The sequence below is a fragment of the Myotis nattereri genome (genome assembly GCF_964212035.1).
Source record: "Myotis nattereri genome assembly, chromosome: 7".
NCBI classification, from domain to species: Eukaryota; Metazoa; Chordata; class Mammalia; order Chiroptera; family Vespertilionidae; genus Myotis; species Myotis nattereri.
Window position 1 is genome coordinate 28,707,099 of NC_138082.1, and position 27,930 is coordinate 28,735,028.

General features: G+C 37.9%; 1 protein-coding gene across 3 annotated transcripts in view; it reads right to left on the reverse strand.

The window, feature by feature from the left end:
* The window catches only part of SPHKAP (SPHK1 interactor, AKAP domain containing), a 108,399-nt gene that overhangs the window by 21,675 nt on the left and 58,794 nt on the right, over positions 1–27,930 (reverse strand). For all 3 annotated transcript variants that reach the window (XM_081095502.1, XM_081095504.1, XM_081095503.1), the window contains 2 exons: positions 2,006–2,065; positions 306–440 (listed from right to left, as the gene is read on the reverse strand). In XM_081095502.1, coding sequence (XP_080951628.1) covers positions 306–440; positions 2,006–2,065 — 195 coding nt within the window. The remainder of the gene's footprint in view (positions 1–305; positions 441–2,005; positions 2,066–27,930) is intronic.

A 27,930-nucleotide genomic window follows, 5' to 3' on the forward strand; every position in this document is an offset into this window, starting at 1 on the left:
CAATTCTGCTTTTTACTACCTGGTATATTTTCAGAAAACCAACCAGTGCCTAGTGTGTCTGCTCTAGTTTAAGTGCCACGTAGCACTAAGAACTTGAGTTGATGTAAAGGAAGGTCTGTCAAACTCTAAGTTGCAATATTTCGGAGAAATACAAATGAACTATTAAATACAGAGATGTTCTTTTTTTATGCTATAAGAGTTTATGTGAGGCATCTATTTGGGGTTCATACTGATATTTGCCAAGAGCCAACCATTGATAACATCACTAGTGAATGAGCACCTCATCAAGAGCCTATACTTCTTACCTGTGAAACTTTAAAATCTGCCTGGAGATTTCCAGATGTTAACCCACTGAGGAGGACAATTTCATTTTCTTTTGGTTTTTGGACATTCATGGAGCTGATAAGTTTTGGGAGATCTGGAGAAACGTTGACCAATTTCTGTAGAGCAAGAATCTTCATTAGTTTAGATGATTTCTTTTCACTTCCAAAAAACTTCCCCAAAACTATTTACTTACAAAAATAATGTACTCATATAACTATTTATAGTATAGGTTACTTAATCTACGAAATTATTACTAGAAGAGATGGTGTGAAAATGAAGCATTTGTTTAGATTGGTAGAAGCTACAAATTGTAGAAGAGTCTTTAAATATAAAGCTTTTAAAAGCTGTTAGTACTAAACTTCTAAAAGTTAGTATTTAATAATTGCTGTCACACCACAGGTATACTTAGTAGATTAGAAATTGTGTTGCTTTAAGTCCTGGGGTAAGAGAGTTATTGATTAATAATCATCTTATTTTCTAATAAAGTCAATAATAATACCAATAATAAAATAACTACTAACATGGATCTTGCTCTATGTACTAGGCAATAAGCTAACTAAAGTCTTTAGATGTTATATTTTACTACATTTAATTCCCACAACACCCCTATAGGGATTAAGTACCACTATTACATTTTTTTTACACTTAAGTAGTCTGAGCCCCAGAGAAGATTAAGACCTCACACAAGTGTATATAGCTAAGTCAGTGCCAAAGTATCTACTCTCAGCCATAGCTAAAAACGGCCTCAAGTCACTCATATATATCTCCAAACACCCAGTTCTTATGATGCCAAATTGCTTTGGCATCTCTCTTTGATGGACACTGCTCCATAATCCCATCAAATGAAATCATATGTACAATTTATTTTGAAAACCCTTCCACTACTACACAGATGAATGATATCTGGAACCTACTGGAAAGCTTCAGATGAAGCACTGTCAAAAAACAAAAACATCACAGGAGTCCTGAGTAATTGCAGGTCTACTGTTCTGTGATAATCAAGCTGCAAATGGCATGCTGTTATACATTAAAAGCATTACAGTCAATAGTGAGATCAAACCATCTGCAGCTCTGGGCATGAAACGATCATCACACCAATCATTCTTCCCATTGTGTCCAGAGGCTATAGCTCAAAGGATGGCATGAGCCTTCAAGCTCCTGTATGTTGTCAAGGATTTACATCAGGATTCTCACAACTTTGGATGATCTTAGAATACGTAGCTGCTGCAGAGTGTGAAACGTGTGAGCTCCAGAGAAGCGTAGGACTGGGAAAGCAAGGCTGGTGATAAAACATTTGACAATGAAAAAGCAGCCGGAAGCAGCAACCCCGAGAGCCAGAGGAAAGGGCTGGAAAAACCTTGGAAAAGCTGTCTCAGACAGTGCTCGAGAGTGGAGAAGGGGAGAGCAGAAAAGGACACTTTAAGGAAATGGTGGGAGGAAGAAGTGCCTGCTGGGAGAGTAGCTCTGTCCCTTGGGAAAACCAATTTCACAAACATAAGGCAGGCAAAGTGCATGGGAAGGTGAAGGAAGGGGGTCAGGGAAATGGGCTGTGGTGAAACCATCCAATTAAACAGTCCCCTACAAAATGAGCATCATTTAGAGGTGAAGTCCTGTTGGTTCTCCCGTCAGCGCAGCCCACCCTTGGAATGAACTCCTGGAGAGCACGAGTCCCCAGTGTTACCTGTTGCAGGTGTTCTGTACTGCACTCATCCTTGTTCACATCCAGGTTCACAAAGCAGACCTGGGAGAGAGGGCAAAAGAGGCAGTTAAGTAAGAAACCTGGCAGTTGTTCTTGAAGAAAGCAGGGATCAGTTTGGGGAAAATGATTTGAGTTCTACACATTTAATATTGTTGATTGAATATGTTATCTTTGGGCTTCTATGCCAACTTCTCTACCCTGGTCATAATTCCCACTGATCCACCAAATGCCCTCTTCCTTTCATGGCCCAACAAACAAAGCAGTGTCTTTGTATTAGAGTCAATGTAACAGTTACAACAAAACCTTCAGGTTTATAAAGGGTTATCGAATCTCATGAAATAGAAAAAAAGACTTGTAATACTCTAAACCTCTGTTTGTAACTGCAATAAACACATCTTCCCATTTCTCTATTTCCTCTTCTCATTTCCTGCTCCCTCTCTCATTTTTAATATAGTGTATGCTAAGTGGATTTCTCTTTGTTTCGTGGTTTTAAGTTAATTTATTTAATCTTATTACATAGCTGGCCTCTTTTTAGCCATCTTAAATACATGTCTGAATAGGTTAGAGCATAAAAACAACAGCTACAATTTTAAATAGTAATTCAGAACAACAATAACTTAAATCTCAAACACATCCCATAGATACAAATGTACTACGGGCATTCAGAGGGAGATGGGAAGAAGAAAACTTAGAGAAAAGTTTCAAGACATGAGATACACTCGCGAGAGCTGGCTAGGATCTTGGTGGGTGGGAAACAGGAGGGTGTTCCTGGGAGGTTGGGTAGCATGAGTGATACTTGGAGATGGAAAGTTCCACACACTGTAGAGAAGCAGGGAGGGGGAGAGGACTGACTGGAGCGCAGAAGGGCCTGCAGAAAGGGAAGAGTCAGAAACAAGGTCATGGAAGGTTCACGTTAAATGTTATCATGGGAATGAGGCTTTATACATTTTGCTAAAAATCATCCAAAGGTACTTACTAGTATTCTTAACAAGTTGGTTTGGCCACGTAAAACTGAGAACATTAATTATCTGGCTATTTAATCAGATGTTTGGACTTAAGCCCATGCCCACAGGTATATGGGGCTTTCTGATTTCAGTAGTTGTTCATGGTTATGGTTTCTCAGAGTCCATACCTTTTCCTTTGAGGTTAAAAAAACACCAACACATAATAAAAAGATTTTGGGAAAGTCCTTAAAATAGTTATAGGTTGCTGAAGTGTCAAACCACTACTTTTTACTCTCCCCAACAATGGGAGATTCCTGGGCTCACAATATCTTTCCAGTATCCTCAAAATGTTGTTGTTGAGAATAACCAGATGGCCATTTGGGGGAAGAAAGTGCCACCTACACTGTCATTCAGAGGTCCTCTTCCTTAGGGTTAGTAAGATGGGTAAATAGGGAGGAAGTGAGCAGGAGTTCCTTTGCCAACAGAAGCATAAAGTGTTCGTGACCTGGAGTGGTTTCAGGATATTTATATAACAGCAGCAACTTTGCCCTTGGAAAACTGGTTCAATATTCGTTAGTACTCAGAGCTTTTAATAGCATGCAGCTGGGATGGCAGTTACTGAATTGATTAGACAATCTTCCATTCTCCTTGAAGAAAGGTGCACTACCTTGACCCTAGGTTCTTATTATCTTATATCACTGTGGGAGCGGGCAAAGCACAGACCAAAGAAAGGCATCTGTAATAACGACTTCTCTGCTCTCTGATACTGTCTTTAGTTCTCTGGAGATGAACTTACTTTTCATTCATTGCAGGCTGTAATGTGAACTCTGCCTACATTTGGAGGAAACTCTTCACACTTACTAGCTGGGACAAGACAGAAATAAAGCTAGATATAAGCCAACCACTTGCTTATACTTGGCGCATATATCTTTCTTTGGGGATGATCCAGGTTTTTAGGGTCTGATGTACATACAATTTTGGGAGACCCTCTTGAAGAGAAAGAAAAACTAAATTGAAAATTCTAACTTAGGTGTGAAAGTGAATATTCATTTCTTTAGAAGGAGAAAAGAAATGGCAACAAATTTCAAATACAAAAAGGCTGAGAAATACTGCAAATATGACAACTTCCAGAAAAGTGATATTTTAACCAACCAACTGACAATACACCTCTACAATACTTTCCCCCTACATTTTAGCTCCATAATATTTGTCTCTTCATATGACAGCAGCTTTAGATTTTCTCTAAAGGGAATAGAAAGATAAACCAGTCTTATTGTTGTCTGCACATTTTTTCAGCTTCACAAACCTTTGCTGATAATATCTTATACATTTTCCAGGTTGATGACAAATTTAGTGGGAAACCATTATAAAATTTCTTTGATATATGGGTTGTTATAGGCATGCCTATTACTTGTAATACAGGTTTCTGCTATACAAATGTAAGAATGTGGGTAGATTCTTTCTTATTGATTTCCATTAAAAAAGAAATAAACACAAATGATGTAGTTAGTTATTATTTTCAATGCTGCATTATCAAGTAAATTTCTTCCAGGAGAGAACCCAATCTTGAATTTATAATTTCACATGCCTGGTGATACAATTCTCCACAGGCTAGTTTCCTTGTTTTCTCTCTACCGTCTATATTTCTTTATATATTTCTGGTATTGGGGATAGTAGGACATGCTTATGTTGCAAAATCATCTCTGAGCTGACACCTTCATGTCTCAATGTCCGGTTGAGTTGCCCATGGTAAGAGTATTTCTGGAAGCCAATCCGACATGTGGAAGGCTAGCAATCACTTAACTATCCATGAAAATGCTCTCAAGTCACATGAATATATTTCATAAAAACACAATGCCAGTCAGTTTCCCTTAAGAGAGACCTCACACGTGTCTGTGGTCACTCCAACGATCTCCATATGAAGGAAGGTAAGATACAGTGGGAGTCTGAATGGAAGGAAACAGTTGCAGTTAAAATATCTTCCTTTTGAAAAATTTACAAAAAACTTATGACCATGTGGACACATTGGCCAACCCCATTCCCCAGGTCACTGAGAATGGAGCTTGTGCACCCGAGGAGCCTAGACCGTAAACTTTAATGATTTCACAGCAAATCCACATTGTGGTAAAATGGTCCTTGTGATGGAATTGCCCTCTGTGTATGTTCACTCTTCATGATGTTGGTTTTTTTACTTGAGATTTAGGTATGCACTAGGCATTCACTAACGCTGAACCCCAAGTGGAGTGCAAGACAGGCCTTTGTCTAGAAGCACTGGGGAATGGGAGGCGTGGGGTAGAGGTTGTGCAGTTTAGTGAGGGGACTTAGTGCTCCCTCTCCGAGGTGTATGGTCTTGGTGCTGGTGCTGAAAAGACAAGCAATATGAGGTGTTGTTCTTACTCTCAGGGAGTTCTGGTATGTCTTCAGGCAGAACACATTGCTATAACTATGAAAACAGTATTAAGTATCATAGGAGTGACAGGTCTGCATGCTGGAGGAAGTTGGGAGAATGAGCTCAATCACTTTGGATTTGCAGAGAAGGCTGGATGTGAGTGAGGTGAGCTTGGAAGGCAGGCAGGACAGCTACAAAAGCAGAAGAGGGAAGATGGCACACACAGTAAACGATGACTGTTCCTGAATCAGCACCTGCTGAGTAATGATAAGAGGCTCTTTGGTCAGCATGCGGTGAGGAGAGGGAAAAGACAGAGGCTGTGAAGTCCAAGGCAAGAGGCACCTCCTAGAGGTATTCCAGAAGCGAGATCAAAGGTAAGAGCAAAATGCCTTTCTTTCTGCTCAATGAAGACTCTGGGTGTCATTCAGTTGACTTTTTAAAGAGTTGGATGAAACAAGAAGTCATAATTCCATGAATCTTCCCTGTGCAAGAAGAGTTGGGAAAGACCTGAGGGTTAGAATGAGATATGTCCATCTCTATAGGAGGTTATAAGGAAACTCTTGGCAATGGGAAATTGAAAATAAGTGTCTGGGGTCAGGGTGAGTGTCATATGTGACTAAAATGTTGAAGCGTGGGAGATCCTGCACTATGTCCTCTGGTATATTGAAAGGAATTGCTTCGACCACCCGCAGACATGCTCCGCCAGGGCCAGGACACATCATCACCCAGAGAACACACACCCCCTTCCTTGCCTCCTGAACAGAGCTGATTTGCTGTCTGCACATCACTTTTACATTCAGATGGCTCCCTTTTGTCATTATGGTTTTAAAATGAAATGCTTTCGGAATAACTATCACTGACAAAACGATGCTGCTTTGTGATTTTGACTTTCACATAATCTAAAAGTCCAAAAGTCTTCAATGTTGTTATCTATACATAGTAAACATTTTAATGTACAATTATTTATTTTACTTATAAGCCATTTGCATAAAAGAGAACCATGTAGCCATTTTTAAAATTTCATAGTGAAATTTTATTAGATTGTGATATCCTATATAATAAAGGCCTAATATGCGAAGTGTTCGACCAGTCGCTATCATGTGCACTGACCACCAGGGGGCAGATGCTTCAACCAGTGGGAGAGCTTACTGCTGGGGTCCGGTAGATCAGGACTGGGCGAGACAGGCCAGACACGTCCTGGAGCCCTCCCGTGGCCCCTCCAGGGCCCTGATCGTGCACCACTGGGGTCCCTTGGCTTGGTCTGTGCCCTCTCACAATCCGGGACCCCTTGGGGGATGTCGGAGAGTTGTTTTGACTGATCCCTGCAGGCTAGGCAGAGGGAACCCACCGGTGCATGAATCCTTGCACTGGGCCTCTAGTAAGACATATTTTATGAGAAGGAGGCTGACATTAAAGTCTAATGACATAGGAAAAATAGTTTTAAGTAGATTATAATCCATAGCAACTTTTGTGAGTTCCCCTTTCTTAATAAATAGTTTTATTTCAGGACAAATTAAGTCAGACACAAACAGTAATTATGTCATATAACAATTTCAGGTTTGACTTGTTGAATTGAAACCATAAAAAAGAAATGATGATATTGTATGTGGACAGCTTTATTTTTTCACATATTCACTTTAGTCAATATTTTGGACTCTTTAGAGAGTCAGATGCAATCTTTGAGAAATGCCATTGCATTATGATTCCACCAAGGGCAAATCCTTGTGCAAGGGTTTATAGGACAGTGGAGTCCTTAGCTCAGAATGCTGGGTATTTTCTCATATCTCCTGAAGTCAGCTAAAACCTGTTAAGGAAATCATTCCTATGGAGATCTTGCTTAGAAATGTTAACAAAAACCATGTCAAATTGCCTTTAAAATCTAGGTATGTGAATGAATGTTTACTATGACCAAATATATATTCATGCTTTCTCTTCGAAGAAACCCAAATCCTTCCTTCTGCAGCTTCTAACAATGCAGCCATCTGGCCATATGATGATGATAGGATCTCTTAATGTGATGGTTTTAAAAAGCTGATCCACAAATCTTCTAAAGAACAAATTGTCTCCTTTCTTCTCTCAACCAGAGGCTTCTGCTAGATTCAGGACCCGGGGCCAAAATTAACTCTTAAAGAATATGGCATTTTCCCCTGACTAGTACTTTAAGGTGTTGATAACTAACATGGCAATTTATCCGTCAGTGTTGCTCTGCCATGGTGCTGTCAGACTTTCTGGAACAGAGTGGACTGTTGGAATGGCACTGCATTTGTACACAGTTATTATTGCTTTGAAATGACTGTAGCAATCACACAAATGAAATGTAAAGTTTGACTCACACCTAAGAGTGTCAAATATTTATGCCTTTTTTTATTGTCAATATTAAAAAACAAAATACTTTGAAATGTTGCTCTAGCTCGTTTGGCTCAGTGGATAGAGCATTGGCCTGCAGACTGAAGGGTCCTGGGTTTGACTCTGATCAAGGGCACATGCCTGGCACAATCCCCAGGGGGGCATGCAAGAGGCAGCCTATCAATGATTCTCTCTCATCATTGATGTTTCTATCTTTCTCTCCCTCTCCCTTCCTCTCTGAAACCAATAAAAATATATTTTAAAAATGTTGTTTTGGGGGTAGTAGCTATTCAAGCAGTTTGTGACAAGAGATACAATAAAAGGTATAGAAATTTCTAAACAATGACCGATGTTTTAGCTAACATTCATCAGGGCAATTACCTAAAAAATAACTAAAAATTAAGGTTGGTGCTCAATTATTTATTTTCCCACAATTTTTGTTTGTTGTTTATAAGACATTTTGTTTAGAGCAAGAGGGTGCACTTTTATATGTCTGATATATGTTGACCAGATAAAGAACACATAATATTTATTTTAAATTTCCATTTTCAGATCTGCTTTACTGAGATATAATTTACAAACCATATGATTTACCCATTTAAAATGTAATAATTCAATAGTTTTCACATATTGAGAGTTGTCCAATTGCCACCAAAAGCAATTTTAGAATATATTCATCATTCACAAAAGAATACATACCTGTCAATAGTCAGTCTTCATTTCTTCCCCAAAACCTTTCCCTAACTCTAGGCAACCACTAATACAGGCTGAGGCAAACATAGGTTACAGTTGTATGTGAAACACTGACTTTATTCTTGTATTATTATTTATTAATTATTGTGTTATTTTCCATATAAACAACTGTACAGCTACTTTTTGCCCCATCCTATGTACTTCCTATCTCTATACATTTGCCTATTTTGGCGATTTCATATAACTAGAATCATACACTATGTGTTTTTGGTGACCAATTTAACATAATTTAAAAGAAAATGTATCTACAACATATTGTGTAAAAATAGTTCATTTGTTTCTATTGCTGAATAATATTCTAGTGTGTGGATATCTTGCATTTTATTTATCCATTTATCTGTTTATGAATACTTGAGTTACTTTCAAGGAAATGCTTATTTTTCAAAATCTGCCACAAAGACCTGAATAAATTTCTGAACTTTAGGAGTCATGCCCTGGGATAGTGCAGGCAAAGAAAAGCCAAACGTTAGTCAAATACCCAATAGATGGGTTATTACAGGCATCATGGATGACAGTAGGGGATCTTCTATTCAGTAGCAAATATTTTGAATCAAGATGATTTCTCAATTCTCCATTTTGCTTAAGCCAAGTTTCAGAGAGCCACAGAATTCACTAGTGAGTTTAATAGGGACTTTTTTCTTGGGTACCTGGAGCTCGTGTCCGTTTTGGGGAGTAGTCAGAGGAATCATGTCTCCTGGAAGATGAGTGGGGCCTCAGCAGGTGCTGAGTGAGATGATCTGCTTGTTGACCCTGAAATACTCATATCTAGAACATAATGTTCTTACCTATTATCAAGTTCAATGTGATGCTTCCACACCTCTCATCCTTCAAAATTTGTTGTACTTTTATTTTTTTCTGCTTTTATCATTCTCTTGAATGCTTTCAGTTCAAAACTACTTAATCTGGATAAGCATGTTCCAGCAAAGGAATGACAGAGGGAACAGGCTATCTTTGGATCTTAGAAGCCAAGACTGACCCAGGTCCCCAGCGTCTATGAACAACCATGATAAAAGAACTAATAACATACAACTGGACAAGTAAGCTCTGCAGCAAAATACCACCTAATTTTTTTGAGTCTTTAAAAAAAAATCTTACATTTTCCATGAAGAGGAAATAGTCATTGATCAGAATGTTAAAATTCTGTAGGTTTGACCAAGGAGCAGTGGAGAAAATTCCAGACCCATGACTTACCTATGTTGACTCTTCAGCTGGTCCCTGGGAAAAAGTGCTCCACTTATGTGGCTGGAACACTCTCCCATCTTTTAGGTACATTAGTGAAGAAGTGACAGGAAAAATCACTTTGTCATAGACAAGCTTAACTACAAATCCTGGCTCCATCCCTTACTAGTTTATAGTCTTGCTTAGCCATAGGAAAAAAGGGGGACAATAAAATCCTAACTTTGCAGAATTTCTATAAATATTACATGAAACATAAAGAAAGAAAATCTGCTGAAAACGGTTTAGCTCAGTGGATAGAGCGCTGGGCTGCGAACTGAAAGGTCCCAGGTTCGATTCCAGTCAAGGGCATGTACCTGGGTTGCGGGCACATCCCCAGTAGGAGGTGTGCAGGAGGCACCTGATCGATGTTTCTCTCTCATCGATGTTTCTGACTCTCTATCTCTCTCCCTTTCTCATAAAAAAAATATATTTTTTTTTAAAAAAAGAAAAAATCTGAGCAAATTGCATGACATTTTATTGATTTCTGTGTTATAATCTATAAGGGTGAACTATTTGAAATTGATGCTCTTAAGATTTTTCATTCAAAAATGGCAGTTTCATAAGGTTCAACCTAAATAATTTGAGAGAGAATATTTATAAAGAACAGCCATTTCTGAGAACACAAAGTCATTAAAATTTGTCTTCTCACATGTAGTTACCTCCCCTGCTACTGAAATCTTACTTACTTGGTATAAATATTTGTCTCCATTTAATTATGTAAGCATATTTACATATGAAAAACATTAAATTATTTTTTCTAAAAATTTATTACTTACTAGAGGCCCTGTGCACGAATTCGTGCATGGGTGGAGTCCAGTTAGCCCGCCCTGATGGAGGCCTACTGGACCAGCCTGGTGGGGGGCAGGAGCCGTGGGTGGTACCCCGCCCCTGATTGGGGGGTGAGGCTGGCTGGGGGGGCTCCTGATCAGACCAGTTGGCCAGCCGCAGTGCGCATCATAGTGACTGGTCCTTCTGGCATTCCAGTCACTTGGCTTTTATATATATAGGTGTTTAGAAATCAATATGTATAGACAGAGAGTGCTATCTTGTTTTTCAGGATTATAAAACATTTAATTAAGAAATTCCTTTCTTTTCATCCTCAGAAGTGTTTATAATTTAATTTATCTGAATGCTCACCATGTTATGAGTACTGCCTGTTACCACATGTCATAAAACCAGTGGATGATTGCAACATACATGAAAGAAGTAACTACCTACATATAGAGAAGTAAAAAAAAAACATTTTTTTTATTATTAACTAATTACAAACTTTATTTGGATTCCACTAGTTTTCTAGGATCCAATTTCAGAAGCCACATTGCAAAAAAATAAAAATTAAAATTAATAGTGCAAGCCCAGACTGGGAACATTGTACAGGATATCTGACCAGTACTCCCGAATACTGTCGAGGTCATGAAAATCTAGGAAAGACTGTAAAAAAAAAATACAATTTAAAGCAGAAATATAGGCATATTACAAATATCAACCACTGTTTAATCATCATTTATAATATTTCCAAATATGAATGGTGTTATTTGAGAGAACTTATAGATTGAAGACAACAGAGCCTCTATTATTAGCAAAAAAGATCTTGTGTCAGAATGAGTAAATGCCAACTTTGATGTGTACAGGTCAATCACTTGAATCCAATACATAGTTTCAATTTCTCAATGGTATATGAAAGAATATCTGGGTTGAAAAGTGAATCTGTTAATTGCAAAAATCTTTCTCCAGGTATGAAGAAACAACCCAACTTTGACTGTGGCATAAGAACAAATAAAATGCTATAGACTTGAGAAATTGAGTATAAATATTGTATGTCTTCAGATTTTGAGAATTTTATGTTTTAACTCTTCCACTAAGTTTACAGTAAAGATTATTTCTAACTTTTCACCTTTAAAGTAACAGGTTAAACTTCCAGTGGTTGCCTTTTTTTTTTTTTCTTAAAGTCATAAAAGTTCACACAAAGAAAATGTTAAAACTGTAGAAACTTACGTGTGTAGTTTGGGTAGTTTAATTATTTTAGAGTAGATGAAAAGCAATTTAAACACAAAATTACTAGGAATACATGATAGTCTAATTTTAAAATGCAAATAATTTATTAAAACTAGACTTCTAACTAGCATCCCTCAGATTTTTTGATGGCCAAACTTGGAAATAACTGCAAACTTTACCTCTTCAGGATGCCTCAGGCATGCCTGAGCAAAAACTTTGTGCCACTTTAATAGTTAAGCAATGCTGCAATCCCATTAGTATATGAATAATGTGTGTAAAACAAAAATAATAGTGACTACTAAATACATATCCTGGGTGATGCTGCACAGGGAAGTAAAATGCTTATTTAGAGAATTCAGCCTTCACATGAAGTTGCTAAGGGGGAAAATGCACTTTTTCTTCGGTTGAATAAAACTGTCTACATGGAATATGTACATTGATGAAAGGCAGCAGAAGTTGGCGTGTCAGTTCCATTGCACTGGGTCTTTAAGAACCACTCTACTTGCTCTGCTCTAGGTGCGCCTATGAAGCCATTAGCTCCAGGCAGATATTAGAATTACCATTCCTGTAGCTTTGTTTCCTGGGTCCCTTGAGACTCATTAATTTAAAATGTTCAAACAGGCTGGCAAGTGCTTAGAAGTTGCTTTTCAAATAAATGACCATTAAAGTCAAGCCTTTGAAAATGGAAATTTTAAAGTTTGTTGTTTCCACAAAACGAAAAAATCGGTATATAGATAAAACAGTTTAGAGAGAAAATAAATAAAATTATGAGAAGGAACATCTATCATTTGGAAAAAGAGAAATGAGTCTTTCATATTTGTTTCTTTTGACAATGATTATGGCTAATTGCTAGACTATCCATGTTTCAAGAGACTGTCTGCATGGTGAATACTATGTTTTGTTTCTGTTGGTAAAACTGACATACATCTTGACTTCTGCCCTTTTTTTGTCCAATTTGTTTCCTTGAACTTTATTCGTTGAAAGCAATGACTTCTGGAAAAACGGCCTTCCATGGGGAGGGTTGGGGGGCAGGAGGGAGGGGGGTAAGAGATCAACCTAAGGACTTGTATGCATGCATATAAGCATAACCAATGGACATAAGACACTGGGGGATAGGGGAGGCTAGGGGATTGTCAAGGGCGGGGGGAAAAAAAGGACACATATGTAATACCCTTTGTAATACTTTAAGCAATAATAAATAAATAAATAAATAAATAAATAAATAAATAAATAAATGAAAGAAAGAAAGAAAAACGGCCTTCCTAATGGAGGTGCTAGTTTGAGCTAGCTCGGGCTGTTAAGAAGATATGGCAAATAAACCTGTGCCCTTAGGCTCTGATTGTGGAATCGTGTTCAAAACAGGTGACCCAGCTCTTCAAACCTGATATTCTCTAACCACTCCAAAAAACAGCGACAGCAAAAGGGCTGGGATCTGGAGTTTTCGTTTTGTTTTGAGCTTCATATTTTGATGCTTTTGACTTTAATTATTGGCCTCATCATTTATGGGGGAAAAAACCTTTAAGAACAAATCATGATATTCTTCTGGCTGAGATGTAAAATTCCAGATTTCAGTTGAAGGCTACTGTGAGTTGCCTATTTGCCGCTTTTGGAAAGTCTCAAAAAGACCCCCACTCTCTGTGCAAGGAGAGAGGGAACTGTCTAGGAAGGGACAACTTGGGCCATGAAATTCATTCCTTTGTAATGTTCAAACCTCATCATCATACCACACCGGTTGCCAACTAACATTTTCCCACTCAAAAGAAAAGCAGCAGAAAGCATAAAAAATATTCTTGGGCTTCAAACAGCTCTTGTCAAATAAATTTAAACTTTACTAGGAGTAAACACATAAGAAAACAATAAAAACTTTTCTGTAATGTAAGCGCAAATATATGTAGAAAAATGTGCTTTTTAGGCTTTTTATTGCAGTATAGAATCATAGAATTTTAGAGCAGAAAGTGCATTTAAAAATAATCTGGTTTAACTTTCTTGGCTGTAAGGAAACTGAAACCTAGATAAGCAAATGATGCTAAATCCCCTAGTTAGTTCATTCATTCATTCATTCATTCATTCATTCATTTACTTACTTTACTCACGTTCATTTATTCACTTAAGTAATATTTACAGGGCAGCCCTTCTGTTCTTATTACTGACTTATAATAGTAAATAAGCATTAGATGTGGCAATTAGCATATTAAGTCTTATCCTGTTCTAGGTTGGATGAAAAGTTATTAAGGTATAAAAAGTTATTTGATTGTGGAATAAAGAGAAGCTAGGAGAGGATTTAAGACAAAGGAAAGGTAAGTACATTTATTTCTTAGAGTTACCAAGTCAGTGGGGAAAACAAATAGGAGAAGATGAGAGGGAGGTGATAAATATTAGAGTAACTGAAAATTACTACATTAAAATTAAATAAAAAAACAAAGCAAAATAATAGAATGACCATGAAATGCCAAATAATTAACAGCGCCATCCATCAGCTCCTAGGATTTTTTTTTCTCTCTTAGAAGGTTCATGGCATTGGTTCTCTTCCACCTGAAGCAGAAGCTCCAAGGAGCAAAGCAGCTGGTGGGGCGACTTCAAGAACTTACTGTTGCTTCTGACGACCCCTTGGAGGTTCTGTCTCCCCACGTGCATTTGCCATGAGTGTAGGGAGGGTAAATAGTGGTGACAGTGGAATCTCATGTGAGAGTTCAGCTCAGAGACTGTGAAGAGCTAGGGCACCTTTCCTCAGCAAGTGTTATATGCATACCGATGACAGCTGATGGCACTGGGGCTCCTGGTGGGTGGTGGGGACTGGGATGTCATCTGAAGTCTATTGGTCTCTTGAAACCTGTCCTTTATGGTGAACCTCTGACTCTTGCAATTGCCAACAGTATTATTTCAGGACTTAAGCACAATTCTGAGATCCCAGGATTCCAAATTGCTACTCCAGTTCTTTGGGGCACATTGCTGCCAGTGTTTTCAACAGTTGAGAGACCCCAGGTGTGAGAATCAGTACCACACTGATAAGATAGTTCTGATGCTGCTGTCCATAGCATGAGTTTTTATTTGTTGCATACCCTATCTCCACATTCAGTCTTGAAGAACAGAATGAGGGTAGAAAAAGGGAATGCATTTATTTCTTCTCATCTTTCAGACCTCCTCTTAAGTGCTACTTCCTCAAACTGATTTCTTGCAATGCCCCTGCTGTTGTCTCTTACAGCTCTTTGCACTATCCTTCACAGCAGTTAACACAATTTGCATAAGCTTTATTTGTGTAATTATTTCCTGTCTTTTTGCCCAACTAGAAGGTAGACTCTTGAAGAGTGGAACTGATGTCTATCAGTGTGTACCCAGCATGTATCAGAGTGCACAGCACAGAAAATGTTCCATAAATAGCTGCTGAATAAATGAAGAATGACTAGGTCACAAATGAAGATAGAGATATCTTGAATTGTCCATATAAAATGTCCCATTTGGCCCAACCGTATATTATTTTGGGCTATCATTATTTGATTGGGAGCTCTGATATCATAAATCTTGGCATAATGTGGTGGAATCTGCTTTCCCTGAGCACTGAGCTAGCAATTCTCATGCTTTCTGACTCAAGAGTGTCTTAAAATGTTGTCACTTTGAATATGAACAAGAAGGTAAAGTAAATAAGCAAAAAATAATATCTCTGCTCTTCAGGAAGTATTACATTAGAACATGAGACAGAGGAAACCATATTTCCTCAGGGAGTAAAAGCATGAATAAAAGTTTGCTTATGAAATATTGCCAAATGCACTTTAAGCTAATTATCAGACAGCCTTGAAATATGAGTATGCATGATCACCTTCACATTTCCTGTGGCTTGTGTTGGAAAAGCTTCTTTTCCTTTGAATGCCTGCATGTGTGAGTTCAGGCATATTTTAAGGTGGGTTGGTATAGCAGTATTTCTGAGAGTAGTTTAGATGGTCTCATTGTTAGATAAGTAATAAAAGAAAAAATCACCAGGGCTCAACAAGGCACCTCTCAATAAAGTAAAGAAGTTGCATTAAATATCTGCATTTGACAACTTAAATATATGCTCTCAAATGCCACTGAGCTATTAAGAAGGGAGGCATAACTGAAAACAGAAATTGACTTCACTTTATGTTCCACCTTTCCTTTAAAATCATCTAATATATTACAGATGCAGAAAATGTTTTGATGCTCTCTACAAGTTTTCTAAAATATCTTAAAAGAGTATACTCTTGAAAGAGTATGCTAGAAATAATGCCTTAGTTAATGAAGATTAAATACACATTTTTGTTCATAGGAGTCTTGTCTATTATAGACTCAAAATGCCTTGACATGATATTACTGAACTTACAATATTTTATTAAGATTATAGGCAATAAAATTCTCTAATGCAAAGCAAAACACCAGCAAGGCCATCTTTTTCAAACAATGTCCTCCCCTAGTGTTCTTCATTACTACATGCATATTTGAAGTTCAAAACTTTTGAGTTATTTCATTCATTCCTCAGGAAAATATTTGCGTGCCTGTGAGAGTAATAACTGTGAAATCACAGCTGCAAGAGAGAGAGTCCAGGGGCTTTAGAGATTTTGCCAGAGGACGCTGAACTGATAAAGGAGGAGAAGGAAGGCTTCCTGAGGAAGCTAGCTTTGAGCCAAGACCCAAAAGTGTTAGAGGTGGTGTGAGGGATGGATGGAGGATGGGTGGAAAGGCAGTAGGTAGGTTAGAGTTCCAGGTAGGGAACAGGTAACATTTTTAAGGTTTTTTTTTAACAAGAGGGAGGATAGTGCAGTTAAGAAATGAAAAGGAAGAGTTGTTGGAGTATAGGAGTTAGTACACACATGGTGGACGTCAAGGGTGGAGGGATGAGATTTCATATTATGCTGGACTTTGGAGGGAATTTTGAAGACCTTGTCTTTATCCTGAATGCAATGCAAAACCAGTGAAGAGAAGACCCCCAGATGAGGGGAAGGTGAGAGGTGGCTTATAAACAACAAAAATTTATTTCTCAGTTCTGGAGGCTGGAAGTCCAAGAGCAGGGAGCAAGGATGATTAGATTCTGGTAAGAACCCTCCTCCAGTTTGCAGACTTCTGAGTTCTCCTTGAGTCCTCACATGGTGGAGAGCAGAGCAGAAGCAAGCTCTCCCTTGACTCTTACAAGGGCACTAATCCCATTCCTGAGGGCTTTACTACTAATGACCTCATCTAGTTCTAACTATCTCTCAGATATGCCACCTCCTCATACCATCACACTGGTACTCTGTACACTTTTTGCTGATGCCTGGTTGTGAAATTTCCTTCTAGTAACATCACAACTGAAGGGTTTTCATCAGATATTCCAAGAAGAGACTGTGTTTTTTATACTCCTGATGTTCACACATGAAATGCCTGCAGTATTGGATCCAGCCAGGTGTGAACTATGCGGCAATGCAGTGAACTGCTCCCGTTTATGGTTTCTGTCTCTCTTTATAATGAAGGAAATGAATCTTCAGGGAAAAAGTTAATGAAATATCTACAGAGCTTCCACAATTTGATACTTATGCATAAATTAATCAGAAAGAGTTACAAGGCAATTTACAGGTGCTCAGTTGAGACTCTCAGAACTGAGATGGTAGCAGATGCTTTCATAATACGTTTTCTGGGCCAAACATTTGGTCCCTATAACATTCCTATGAAGAAGATCTTATTATGATCCCCAAAATACATGTGAGGAACCCGAAGTACAGCAAAGTTAAGCAACTTGTGCAGTCACAGAGCTGCTGGTTGATACTCAGGATTCATTCCCAAGCAGTATAGAATCAAGTCTATTCTATACTATGCTGTCTTGTAGCACAGCATTTATCATATACTATGTTATATATTATATAATATACTGTTATATGTAATATAACAGGTTATATTGTGTATGTTATATTTAATGCTATGTTATTTTTAAAAGATAGTGGATTGGTTAGAGCTGTGGTTGGCAAACTGCGGCTCACGAGCCACATGCGGCTCTTTGGCCCCTTGAGTGTGGCCCTTCCTAAGCCTTAGGAGTTCCCTAATTAAGTTAATAACAATGTACCTACCTATATAGTTTAAGTTTAAAAAATTTGGCTCTCAAAAGAAATTTCAATCGTTATACTGTTGATATTTGGCTCTGTTGACTAATGAGTTTGCTGACCACTGGGTTAGAGTATCAGGATTTTACTTTGATTAGGAATTAGATACATTTTCAGCATTTTATCCTAGTAATTAGCAAAAAAAAATTTTTTTTTAACCATGGATTATTGATAGGAATGTGATATTCACTTTTAGGAGTTTAATATATTTGCAGTTGAATCCAGTTTTTTGAGGATTCTCTCCAAGAGGCATCTAATGTTAGGCTCAATTGGTGGGGTGGACAAAGCCACAAAGAGCCAGAAGCAGGAGCCAGGATGGATGGCAGGGCTTGGAAGATCTTTCCCAGGAAGAGGGGGGAAGGTGCTGTTGACCTTGAGAAGTCACAAGTTCCCAGGAAGTGCTCTAAGTTTGATGGGTGACTGAGGAAGGACCATGGGAAGATGAGATGTCATTACCAAGAGCAGCCCATGAGAGGACACAAACAGTGGCCTCGTCTCCAAGAGTAGAGCACAGGTTGAAGCTGGTGACAATGGCTTCATGAACCACACAGAATTTGGGGTCAACCAGAGAAAACCTTCACAGCACCATCAAATTCTCCACTTTGATATGTGTGCTTCAAATATTACATATGAGGTTGTCTCTCCTTAGTGTTAAACTTTCTCCTTCACAACATAATAATGGGGAATATTCATAGTAGGCATGATGGACTGTACTGTTTGTAAGGTATGTGTATATATGGATAGCATGATCAGGAATAAGAACTTAAGTCAATTAGCTTTACTATTATTTTATCATCATTACAAATACTATTATTACTACTTGGACTCTCAATTTTATATATGAACTGGTAAATAAGAATGTACAATATGTAATTTAGACAAGGATTTGTGCTTGGCACGATTTGGACTGGATATCCAGCAAATTAATGTTCTTGGAAAATAGCATTAGCTGTGGCCACTACAAAAAAGAAAAAGGAAAGAAATAAAAGGGAAGAAAAAACCACTTTTCTTTGAAAAATGAATGGACCTTATAGGACTGAGTCTAGACTCCAGCCTAATTATCCCTGATATAATGGATATCATCCAATTCCTTTCAGAGGCTGCAAACTGGCACATTTGTCCAAAATTAGCTGATACCAAGCATGGAAATGTGTTTAGTGTGGAATAGGTTGTATTTTACTAAGTGAAATTAAGTTATCTTTAATCAATTGAAGGATTTCATATTAAAAAATCTGGATTTCTAGCCTTTTTTTTTTTTACAAAGCAAAAAATCTGAGACAATAAGACTTTATTTCTATGTGGAAATAATTCCCCAGACCCTGTCAAGTGTGGTATGTGCTCCCCCTGCTACCCAGTCTCTGCCACTTCCTATTGTATCCTGGACCCTGAGGTCTAATGGCAAATGTCCTTTGTCATTGTTGATTTTATGGTAATTATTTTAACAGTACAGAAATTTGTCTCTGTACCAAGGTCTGTATAAATGAAAAAATAAAAATGCCAAGACTGAGTTTTGAGAAAAATGGCAGAGAGCCCATTTCTTTGTGAAAATGTGGATCTGACCCACATGTTTATCAGGCAAAGTGTGTTTGTGTTTAAAAGAAACAAAACAAAATCATAATACAGGTTATGGAACAATTCATCATAAAACCGCTATACAGGTATAAAGGAAAGACGCACGCTGAAACAATTGGTGATCTGTAAAAAAAAAAAGCATTTGTTTTGGATGTGAGTAAAATAACTGATGGTTCTGTGGAATTAGTTATGCATTAGGGAGAATAACTTTGTCTGGGCAATTGCTCTCTCCAGATGACAGATTTATTAAATAAAGTCTATTGAGTGCAGCAGAAAGCATGTGTCCTGAACAGAAACGAGCTTATGCAAACAAAATTCTAGCTGGAAAAAATGTTACTTGGCATGTTGAAGCTACTGACAAAATTTCACTATCTATTTTACATGAAAACATTATTTGTGGCGTCTGCTAAAAGCACAAATTGATGTCTATCTGATTATCTTATTTATTCTATCATCTATCTATCTATCTATCTATCTATCTATCTATCTATCATCTATCTATCATCTATCTGTCTATGTGGTACCATCCAGTTAGCTGTATTTGTTCTTTAGTGTTGATAACAATTTTTATTTAATCCAGAATTTTTGGATATAGTGCTCCTGATGGTATACTATCAGGTAGTGACATACCTTGCTTATTGCAGACTGATTAAAATTAGTAAGAGGTAGTGGTTCTACAGTGGTGGTTGTTAAAGTAAGACATATGAAACTAATATACACAGTGACAACATTTTTCAAGGATGCGAAATTTTAGTTTTTGTAATACATTATAATCTAATTTTATTTGTTTTGGTTCAAAAGTTAAAACTAGACAGTGTTATGAACATAGCAATGAACTCCATGAACTCAATATGCTCCTATATCATGAGCCAAGATAAAATGGCTGGATGAGCTGGACGTGAAGCACTACACAATTTTGGTAGCTTTGGTATAACAAGGTGCTGAAGAGAGTTTAAATTGTTGGAAGACATTGAGTTCTTCGTGTATTTTTGATTGCTTGAAATATTTGGCCAGTTTTAATATATTTTTATTGATTTCAAAGAGGAAGGGAGAGGAAGAGAGAGAAGGAAACATCGACGATTGGCTGCCTCCTGCATGCCCCACACTGGGGATTGAGCCCATAATCCAGGCATATGCCCTGAATGGGAATCGAACCTTGATCTCCTAGTGCATAGGTTGATGCTCAACCATGCCAGCCAGGCTATTTGGCCATTTTAGTTGCCAGAGAAACATATCTAACCACCGAATCATCAGAATCATGATTTTATTGGTCCAGTCATCCTGAAATGATGTATTTGGAGAATATCATTTGGGAAAAAAACAGCCTGGACCATGTTTATATGCTTAATTCAGTTCCCCAAATAAAAATGAACTACCTTCACCACACCTTTAAAAGACTGATGTTTAAAAATATTCCTCTGGTTGATGTTAAACTGCAAATAGAGTTCATTACCATTTTCAATTTCTCTTTCTTAATATTTAGATTGTGAAAGAAGTGCTACCAATGGAGATTACAGAAATATGGAGTCATTAAAAACTAGAATCTAAAAAGGATAATACTGGGACACCAGAAATCTATAACTCTCCCAGACATTAACTACCTTAAATATAAGAGGCATGGGTCTACCCAGGGTTGGCAGAGTGTACCCTGTGTTTGAGAACCATTTTCCACTATGGAACATAATGATATCAAACATTACACACGGCCAGAAGCATCGTGGCCGAATTTGGTTTTGCACATTGTACATGGAAAAAGAAAACTTGCCATCAACATCTCTTGTAGAAGAAAATTTTTAGTTTCAGATCAAGGTCTAATAAATATAAACATTTATCAATGGGCTGTTTCTATTTTTAGAGTATATTGTTTAAAATGTTTTACTTTAAACTGTTTCTTCTGTCTCAGTCATGTTTGTAGTATATTAAATATTTTCATCTCCACTCAATAAAAATGAGTTGCTGATGAATATGTGATTATATTACCTGCCTCATCCCTGTGGGGATTTGAGTTTGTGTTTCTGAATGCAGATGTTAATTAAAGCATGAGATCAGGGAGGGAAAGAAGATGTAGAATAAGAAGACAGGAGGGACCAGTGTAGACTCTTTAAAATACTGACCTAGGGACAGAGTTGGAGAGCTGAGAAAGCATACGAATAGCCAGACAAAAAGCCAGAAAACCAGGTGCGTGTGATGCTGAAGAACTTGAGGGCAGACACTGTTGGAAGACGCAATCTGCCACGATCCTGAATATTCTTGTATGTTCTTGCTGGGTATGCCAAAATGGCAAGGCCCGGTCTGATCTTTACGAGGGCCATTTCTCAGCCCTTTGTTTGCAGAAAATAGTAATAAAGGATGATGTAATGTTTCCCCTCCCTGGCTACAAAGCATGGGCTCACAATGGCTCTCTATTAAAGCAGTGAATTCTCCAAGTTCAGCATTCCTTGGTTGTGATGCAAAGTCAACATGTGTCACCCCTGTGGTTCTTGGGAGGCAAGAAGAACTAACACAATCACACTGCTTTTCTAGCTACTGTTGTGCTGAGAGTAAGAAAATCCCTTTTCTCTGAGCCGGCCTCATGTCTTTTCCCAGCACTCATAAATCAATAAGCTGATTAGCGTGGAAGTAGGACAAAAAACCTCAGCCCTCTCACAGTCCTTGACAGACACTCATTCAAGGAAGGACTGCCAGCATCACCAAGAGGTTAAAAAAAAGATAAGGTTTGAGAAGGTTCTATTGGTCCTTCATAAACCTGGCAAGAGCAGTTTCTGTGGAGTGCTGAGGGCCGAAGACGCAAGTCTAAACTGTTTTTAAAAATGTGGCTATACATGGAGGCACAGAGGGTAATCGATAAAAAAGAAATGGGGTCAAAGGGTAATTCTGTTTCTGGCAGTGATTTTTCAGTTATTTCATTGTGATTGGCCTTGTAGGCTTTTGTCTGTGATTCCTGTGGCTGCCGCTCAGGGCTGTGCAGTGTGCTCTGTAGAACTCCAGGGGGCGCCAGCACCTGTGGTTTAGGTAGAAGAGCATAGTTCACAGCACAACTTCCATATGCCCTCAGGAGGTGAGAACAAAACCAAGCCTGTATTAGCACCAGAAAGAAAGAAAGAGGTATGCTTAGCTTTTTCTAATAATTAGACAATTGATCAAAGCCAGAGACCCTCCGAATGCTTTTTTTTTGTCATGTTTCTCATATCTTCCATTGTATTTTGTCCCCAAATAATTTTCCAATGAAATGTGGTTTATTCTACAGATGAACTATGTCTCTGTTCAGAAACTTCAAAGACCTGTGGTCCCAGGGCCCACATCTGACCTCATCATCTGCCATGGGTCACATCCTTTTAGCACCTTCCAAGCTTATCTCTCCCCGTGGATCTCACCTTGACACAAAGTAATTCGTTTTCTATAAAATGGTAATCTGTGCCTTTTTGGAGTTCATCTTCTTTTAAAAAGGTTACCCAATTACCCTCTGTCCCTCTTCGGAGCTGCTCCAAAGCCCATTGTGTGGGGTGGAGCGCCCGAGCCCAGGGCTGTCAGGAGTGCGCGTTTCTAGGTTGCACATGGTTGGCTCAGAAAGTGACAGATCACACTCATGTCAGTGTCCACGTGCAAGGGAACACGTTTCTCAGCTCATAGAACTGTTTGAACCAAGAGTTCTACAGGAGCATCCATTCTCCATAAGAAATTCACGAAGTGACCAGAGCCGATAATCTCTTCAAATTCACCCACTGTATATGTGGGGTTTTTTTTATGGATTATCCTCTCTATGAAGCTTCCTTTTGTTTCTCTCATCTGTCTTGCTTCATTGTGTCTATTCCTTATGGCAGAACATACCCAGGGTTGTCTTTCTTCACCTCACTTGAAAATTCAACTGCACTGATGTGACTTTAAAAGCCCAAACCACAAAATATTTGTTGAAACACTCAACACTCTTGGCTTTTTTCTCTTGGGTGATGACAGGGCAGGCTATTCTGTTTCTCTTTCAGCGGAGGAGGAAAAAGAACTAAAAGATGGTGGGGGCATTTGGGTTTTCTATCTGCTACTGAGGCTCCATTATTTGAATTCAAGGGGCTCACTGGTAACTACTGGGCATGTTGATGAGTGCTCCCAATCACAGGTAACAATGTATTGATTCTTAAAATTGCTCAATGAAAGAGCATGGATAAAAGCTCAATATTAAGCTAACGCAGTTTGCTAAACATAAAATTACTAGAGGCCCGGTGCATGAAATTCGTGCATGGTTGGGGGGTCCCCCTCAGCCCAGCCTTCACCCTCTCCAATCCGGGACCCCTTGAGGGATGTATGACTGCCAATTTAAACCGACAGTCAGACCTCCCTCTCACAATCTGGGACCACTGGCTCCTAAGTGCTTACCTACCTGCCTGCCTGATTGCCTCTAACTGCCCCCCCCCTGCCAGCCTGATCACCCCTAACCACCTCTGCCTGCTGGTCTGATTGCCCTTAACTGTCCCTCCCCCCCCCCCCGCCAGCCTGGTTGCCCCTCACTGCCCCCCTGATGGCCTGAACTGTAACACAGGGAGCTAGAAATCTGGGAAAGTAGAGGTACTTCATTTCATAAGCTCCATTAAAATGATCTTGGCTTAGTGACTGGCAGGTCCTCCTGGGGGCTAAGCCAGCCAGCCATCAGACAGGCCCTCTGGCAGCCAGCCAGGCAGATGGACAGACAGCCATAGAGACACTGCCACTCAGTCTTCTCTTTGAGGGCCACTCCTCCAGAGCTGTGAGTGAATTTTATTCCAAATAGGGCTTCACACCTTCAAATGAGCTTTACCATTTTCTCTGTTTGTATAGTGGGAGAAAGGTAAGATTTCATTTGAAAAAAGATTTCTGCTGTTTGAGAATAAAAGACTTTGATGCAGGGCATACTCAGAGACTGCATATGAATTATTTACAAATGTACAAGCATAACACTGAAATATCAGTATTCATTATTAAATACCAGGAGATGGGTATATGAATTTCTCTTTGGGACCAAACAAACTTTAAAAGTAGCAACTAAAGCAGGCTAGAATAGGTCAGCACTAATATTTTGAGCACCTTAACATTTATGTTCAGATGTTCTTTAGTTATCTTTAGTAAATCTTTGTTATCATTTACAGTTTCAAACATCTCGCACTTCTGGCTTTTAAGGTTTTATTCCTTTGGATTTTAATATTATTATGGATTTCATTTTTAAGGAATGAAATGAAAATCAATCACCAGATAACTATGAAGTAGTTGCATTCTCGTGTTAAAATCATGTAACTCCTGAAGTTCTTTTGTTCAGAGATGCTTTAGGATCTTTCTTTAATGTAAATATTAAACCTGGTGGGTGATTATTTGTATTTGCCTTTGGTTGTGTTTCCATACCTGCCTAGAAATCTCTCCTTCTTTGTCCAATTACTGTTTTTCTAGTTTTCATGCTACAACTTAAAGGAAAATCACATCTTTTCAAGAATCTCCTTTGGATGTTTCACTTTGTCCATCACCTCCACTGACATAGCTCTTCCCTCTCCTATGGTTTCCCCCTTCTCTCATTTGTGTCTTTGGTGATAGAGTATCACACTGAATTGGAGTTGAGTGTGAATCTCCCCCCATCTCCACCCCCACCCAATTCTGCAGAACACTCTGTGGACACAACTTATCTAGCTTTTAAAAAATTATTTCTTAAAATATTTTAATTTATTCTTTACAGATAATATGGTCATTATAATAAGCAAAACAAAAATAATAAAAGTTATTAAAGACGAAACTGATAAACTCTCCCACTATCCAATAACCACACAATTGTGATAATAAATTTTTTTTTATTATGCTTTCTACATTTTTCTCCAAATATATATATATCTACATGTCTATAGATTTGGATTTCTATCTCTCTACTACCTAAATCTATCATCTATTAATATGTAAATGTGTGTACACAAATACAAGAATTTTGTGTGGGAGTAACAGAATATTAGTATGTATATTGCAACAGGGTTTTTCACACAGACATCCGTATAGTTACTAAATAAATTTTTCCTAAATTTGCATCCACACACTATAGTTATCAATAAATGGGATCATAATACATGTTGGGTTTTCTATCCACAACATATGAAAGTGTATTTGGGGGGATGGTGAAAGTAGGCTAAGAGAAAATTTAGTCTTTACATTATTTTTTTTACAACTTAATTGACCCTACTCCTTTCTCTGTCATTTTCATATAAAATCCTTATTCCTTCCATAAACTGATTTTATGATAATAATTTAACATATGGTATATATTGTTGTGTATGTGTATGCACAAATAACTATGTATCTACATATAAATTGGGAATTTGGACATTGCTTTATAAATACCGTTCTTTATATTTGACTTTTCTTATTCAACATTACAGTTTGGAAATTCCTTCAAGTGTAGTGATACAGCCCCATCATCGTCTTTACAACGACTGCCTCCCATCTCGTGGCTGGAGGTGGTGTAATTTATCCAACCAGTTTATTAATGGGAATCACTTTGCTTCCAGTATTTTTGATTTGTTTGTTTCTGTTGAAGAATGCCATGTATAGATTCTTATTTTCAGTTACTTTTATGGATTCACTTTCAAAAGTGGGATTCCAGGGTTGAAGGGCATAGTAATTTCAATTTTAACAAATGCTTTGGTTTCCTCTCTACACAGATTTGAATGATTTAAGTACCCACCAGCAATATGTGCGAGCATCCTTTCCCTTACATCCATATCAGTAATATTAATGATCTAATTAATGTACTGATTAACATGCAGAAGGGGCTAACCCATAGCATAAATAAACAGAAGCCTGATGCTCCTAAGACCTCCACATGGAATGTATTCCCCAGATTTTCAGCTGTGCAACAATGCTCTCCAAATTAAATCAGCATGCCAACAATCACATAATTTCTGGGCTCTGTGAACCATGGGGACGGGTCCATACCTCAGCCCTTCTGTGAGTGGGTTTGATAAATTCTACTTTAGCAGTTACTCTTAGCATCATCTAACATTTTTTTAAGATAATAAAGTTAGTGACTTTGGGTCTGAAGTTAGCAGTGATGCATGCCATGAGATAGATCAAGGAACCATTCCCAATGACCTGTGGTTAATTTAGGAGAGAACTACTCAATGAATTATTAATGACAATGTTAAGAAAATTTTAAAATCAATCAAAGCAGCTTCAAAGTTTAGCTTGCAAAAATCACCACGCAGGTGGACATGGCCTTCTGGAGATTGAATTCAAGGTCAAATGGACTCCTATTCCTTATAACCTTAAGTCAAGCAATTGTCAGCACGAAGGCAGGTTGTATTTTTTGATAATTTGAAAAGGGGTGTTAATAATGCAAAAGTTTCTATAAATATATGCCATGATTCAAAAGTGTATTTAAATACAAAATTATTCTGTAATGGAGTTAACTGATATAATTTCAAATACATCATCTGTGCTCTATATTAATGCCCCTGAGAAAACTAATCTTGAATTATTTGACGTCTTTCAGAAGCCCCCGCCCCCATAGTATAGGACTTTGCCTTTTATTTGCGTCTGCTTGCCTTTTTTCTTTTTCTCCTGTCTACCTTTCTTCTCTTCTTTTCTTCCTTTTCACCTTCCTTTCTCCTTCCTTCTTTCTCTTTCTCTTCTTCTCAACATATATTCCTGCCAATCCAGTTTCTGTTCAGCATACAATAACCAATTTATCAAAGAAAAATGAGGTCATTCTATTCCAAAGCCAAGAAAAACTTTACTTTAAGAGGTCATGAACTATGTCTATTTTAGTTGCCATTATAGTAAAATGACTATTAAGGTAAAAAAGAACATAATTATGGGAGAAAATTCAAATTACAGAATATCATCACAAAACTGGAACTCAATATGAAGGGGTTTTTATAATGCCTACATTTTTTTTTTCTTTTGTGCCATGAATGTAGCGATCTTTCAGTACATGGTCTCTGGATTTACACAGATGTGTCTGTTTTTCCAAATTAATCAGATTTAGAGCTCAGATGTGCACCTATATGTCCCTGTCAACTTACTTCCTGAAATCAAAGGCCCAGAAATAACAGAATGTATCCTCTAATCACACTCTCTTTGAATTACCGAGGACTTGCTTTTCTTTTCTATAGAACTGACAAGCGTTGATTCTCTTTCTGACTTGCAAACCACACTTCAGATATTTCTCAACCACCATGACCATGGCTTTTGTGATTTCTGGAAGACTGTGATTAACAGACTACAGTAAAATGGGATGGCAAATTAGGGTTTACAGGACTAAAAATACTGGTAGTAATCACAGCTTGGAGAACAAAAGCTGGATTTAAGCAGGAAGCAATACTGTTCTAAAAGATGCCAGATTTTTAGAGGAAAAAGAAAAGGCAGTATACCTGTCTAATTCTCAGATGGAAGTCAGGGGAAAATGCTATGAAACATGTAATTTCTTAGAACACGTGGAGTAGTTAAATTAGAAGAAGCTAAGAGGTAAAGCAGAAAAAGGATGAAACAAGAATGAGAGAGTTTGTGGAAAATTGTTGTGGAAATGAATTGTCCATTCATTTCACATTTTCATATATTCATACATGAATATTGTTTATTATAAATTAGTCAAGTTTTCTTGGGTTTTATTTT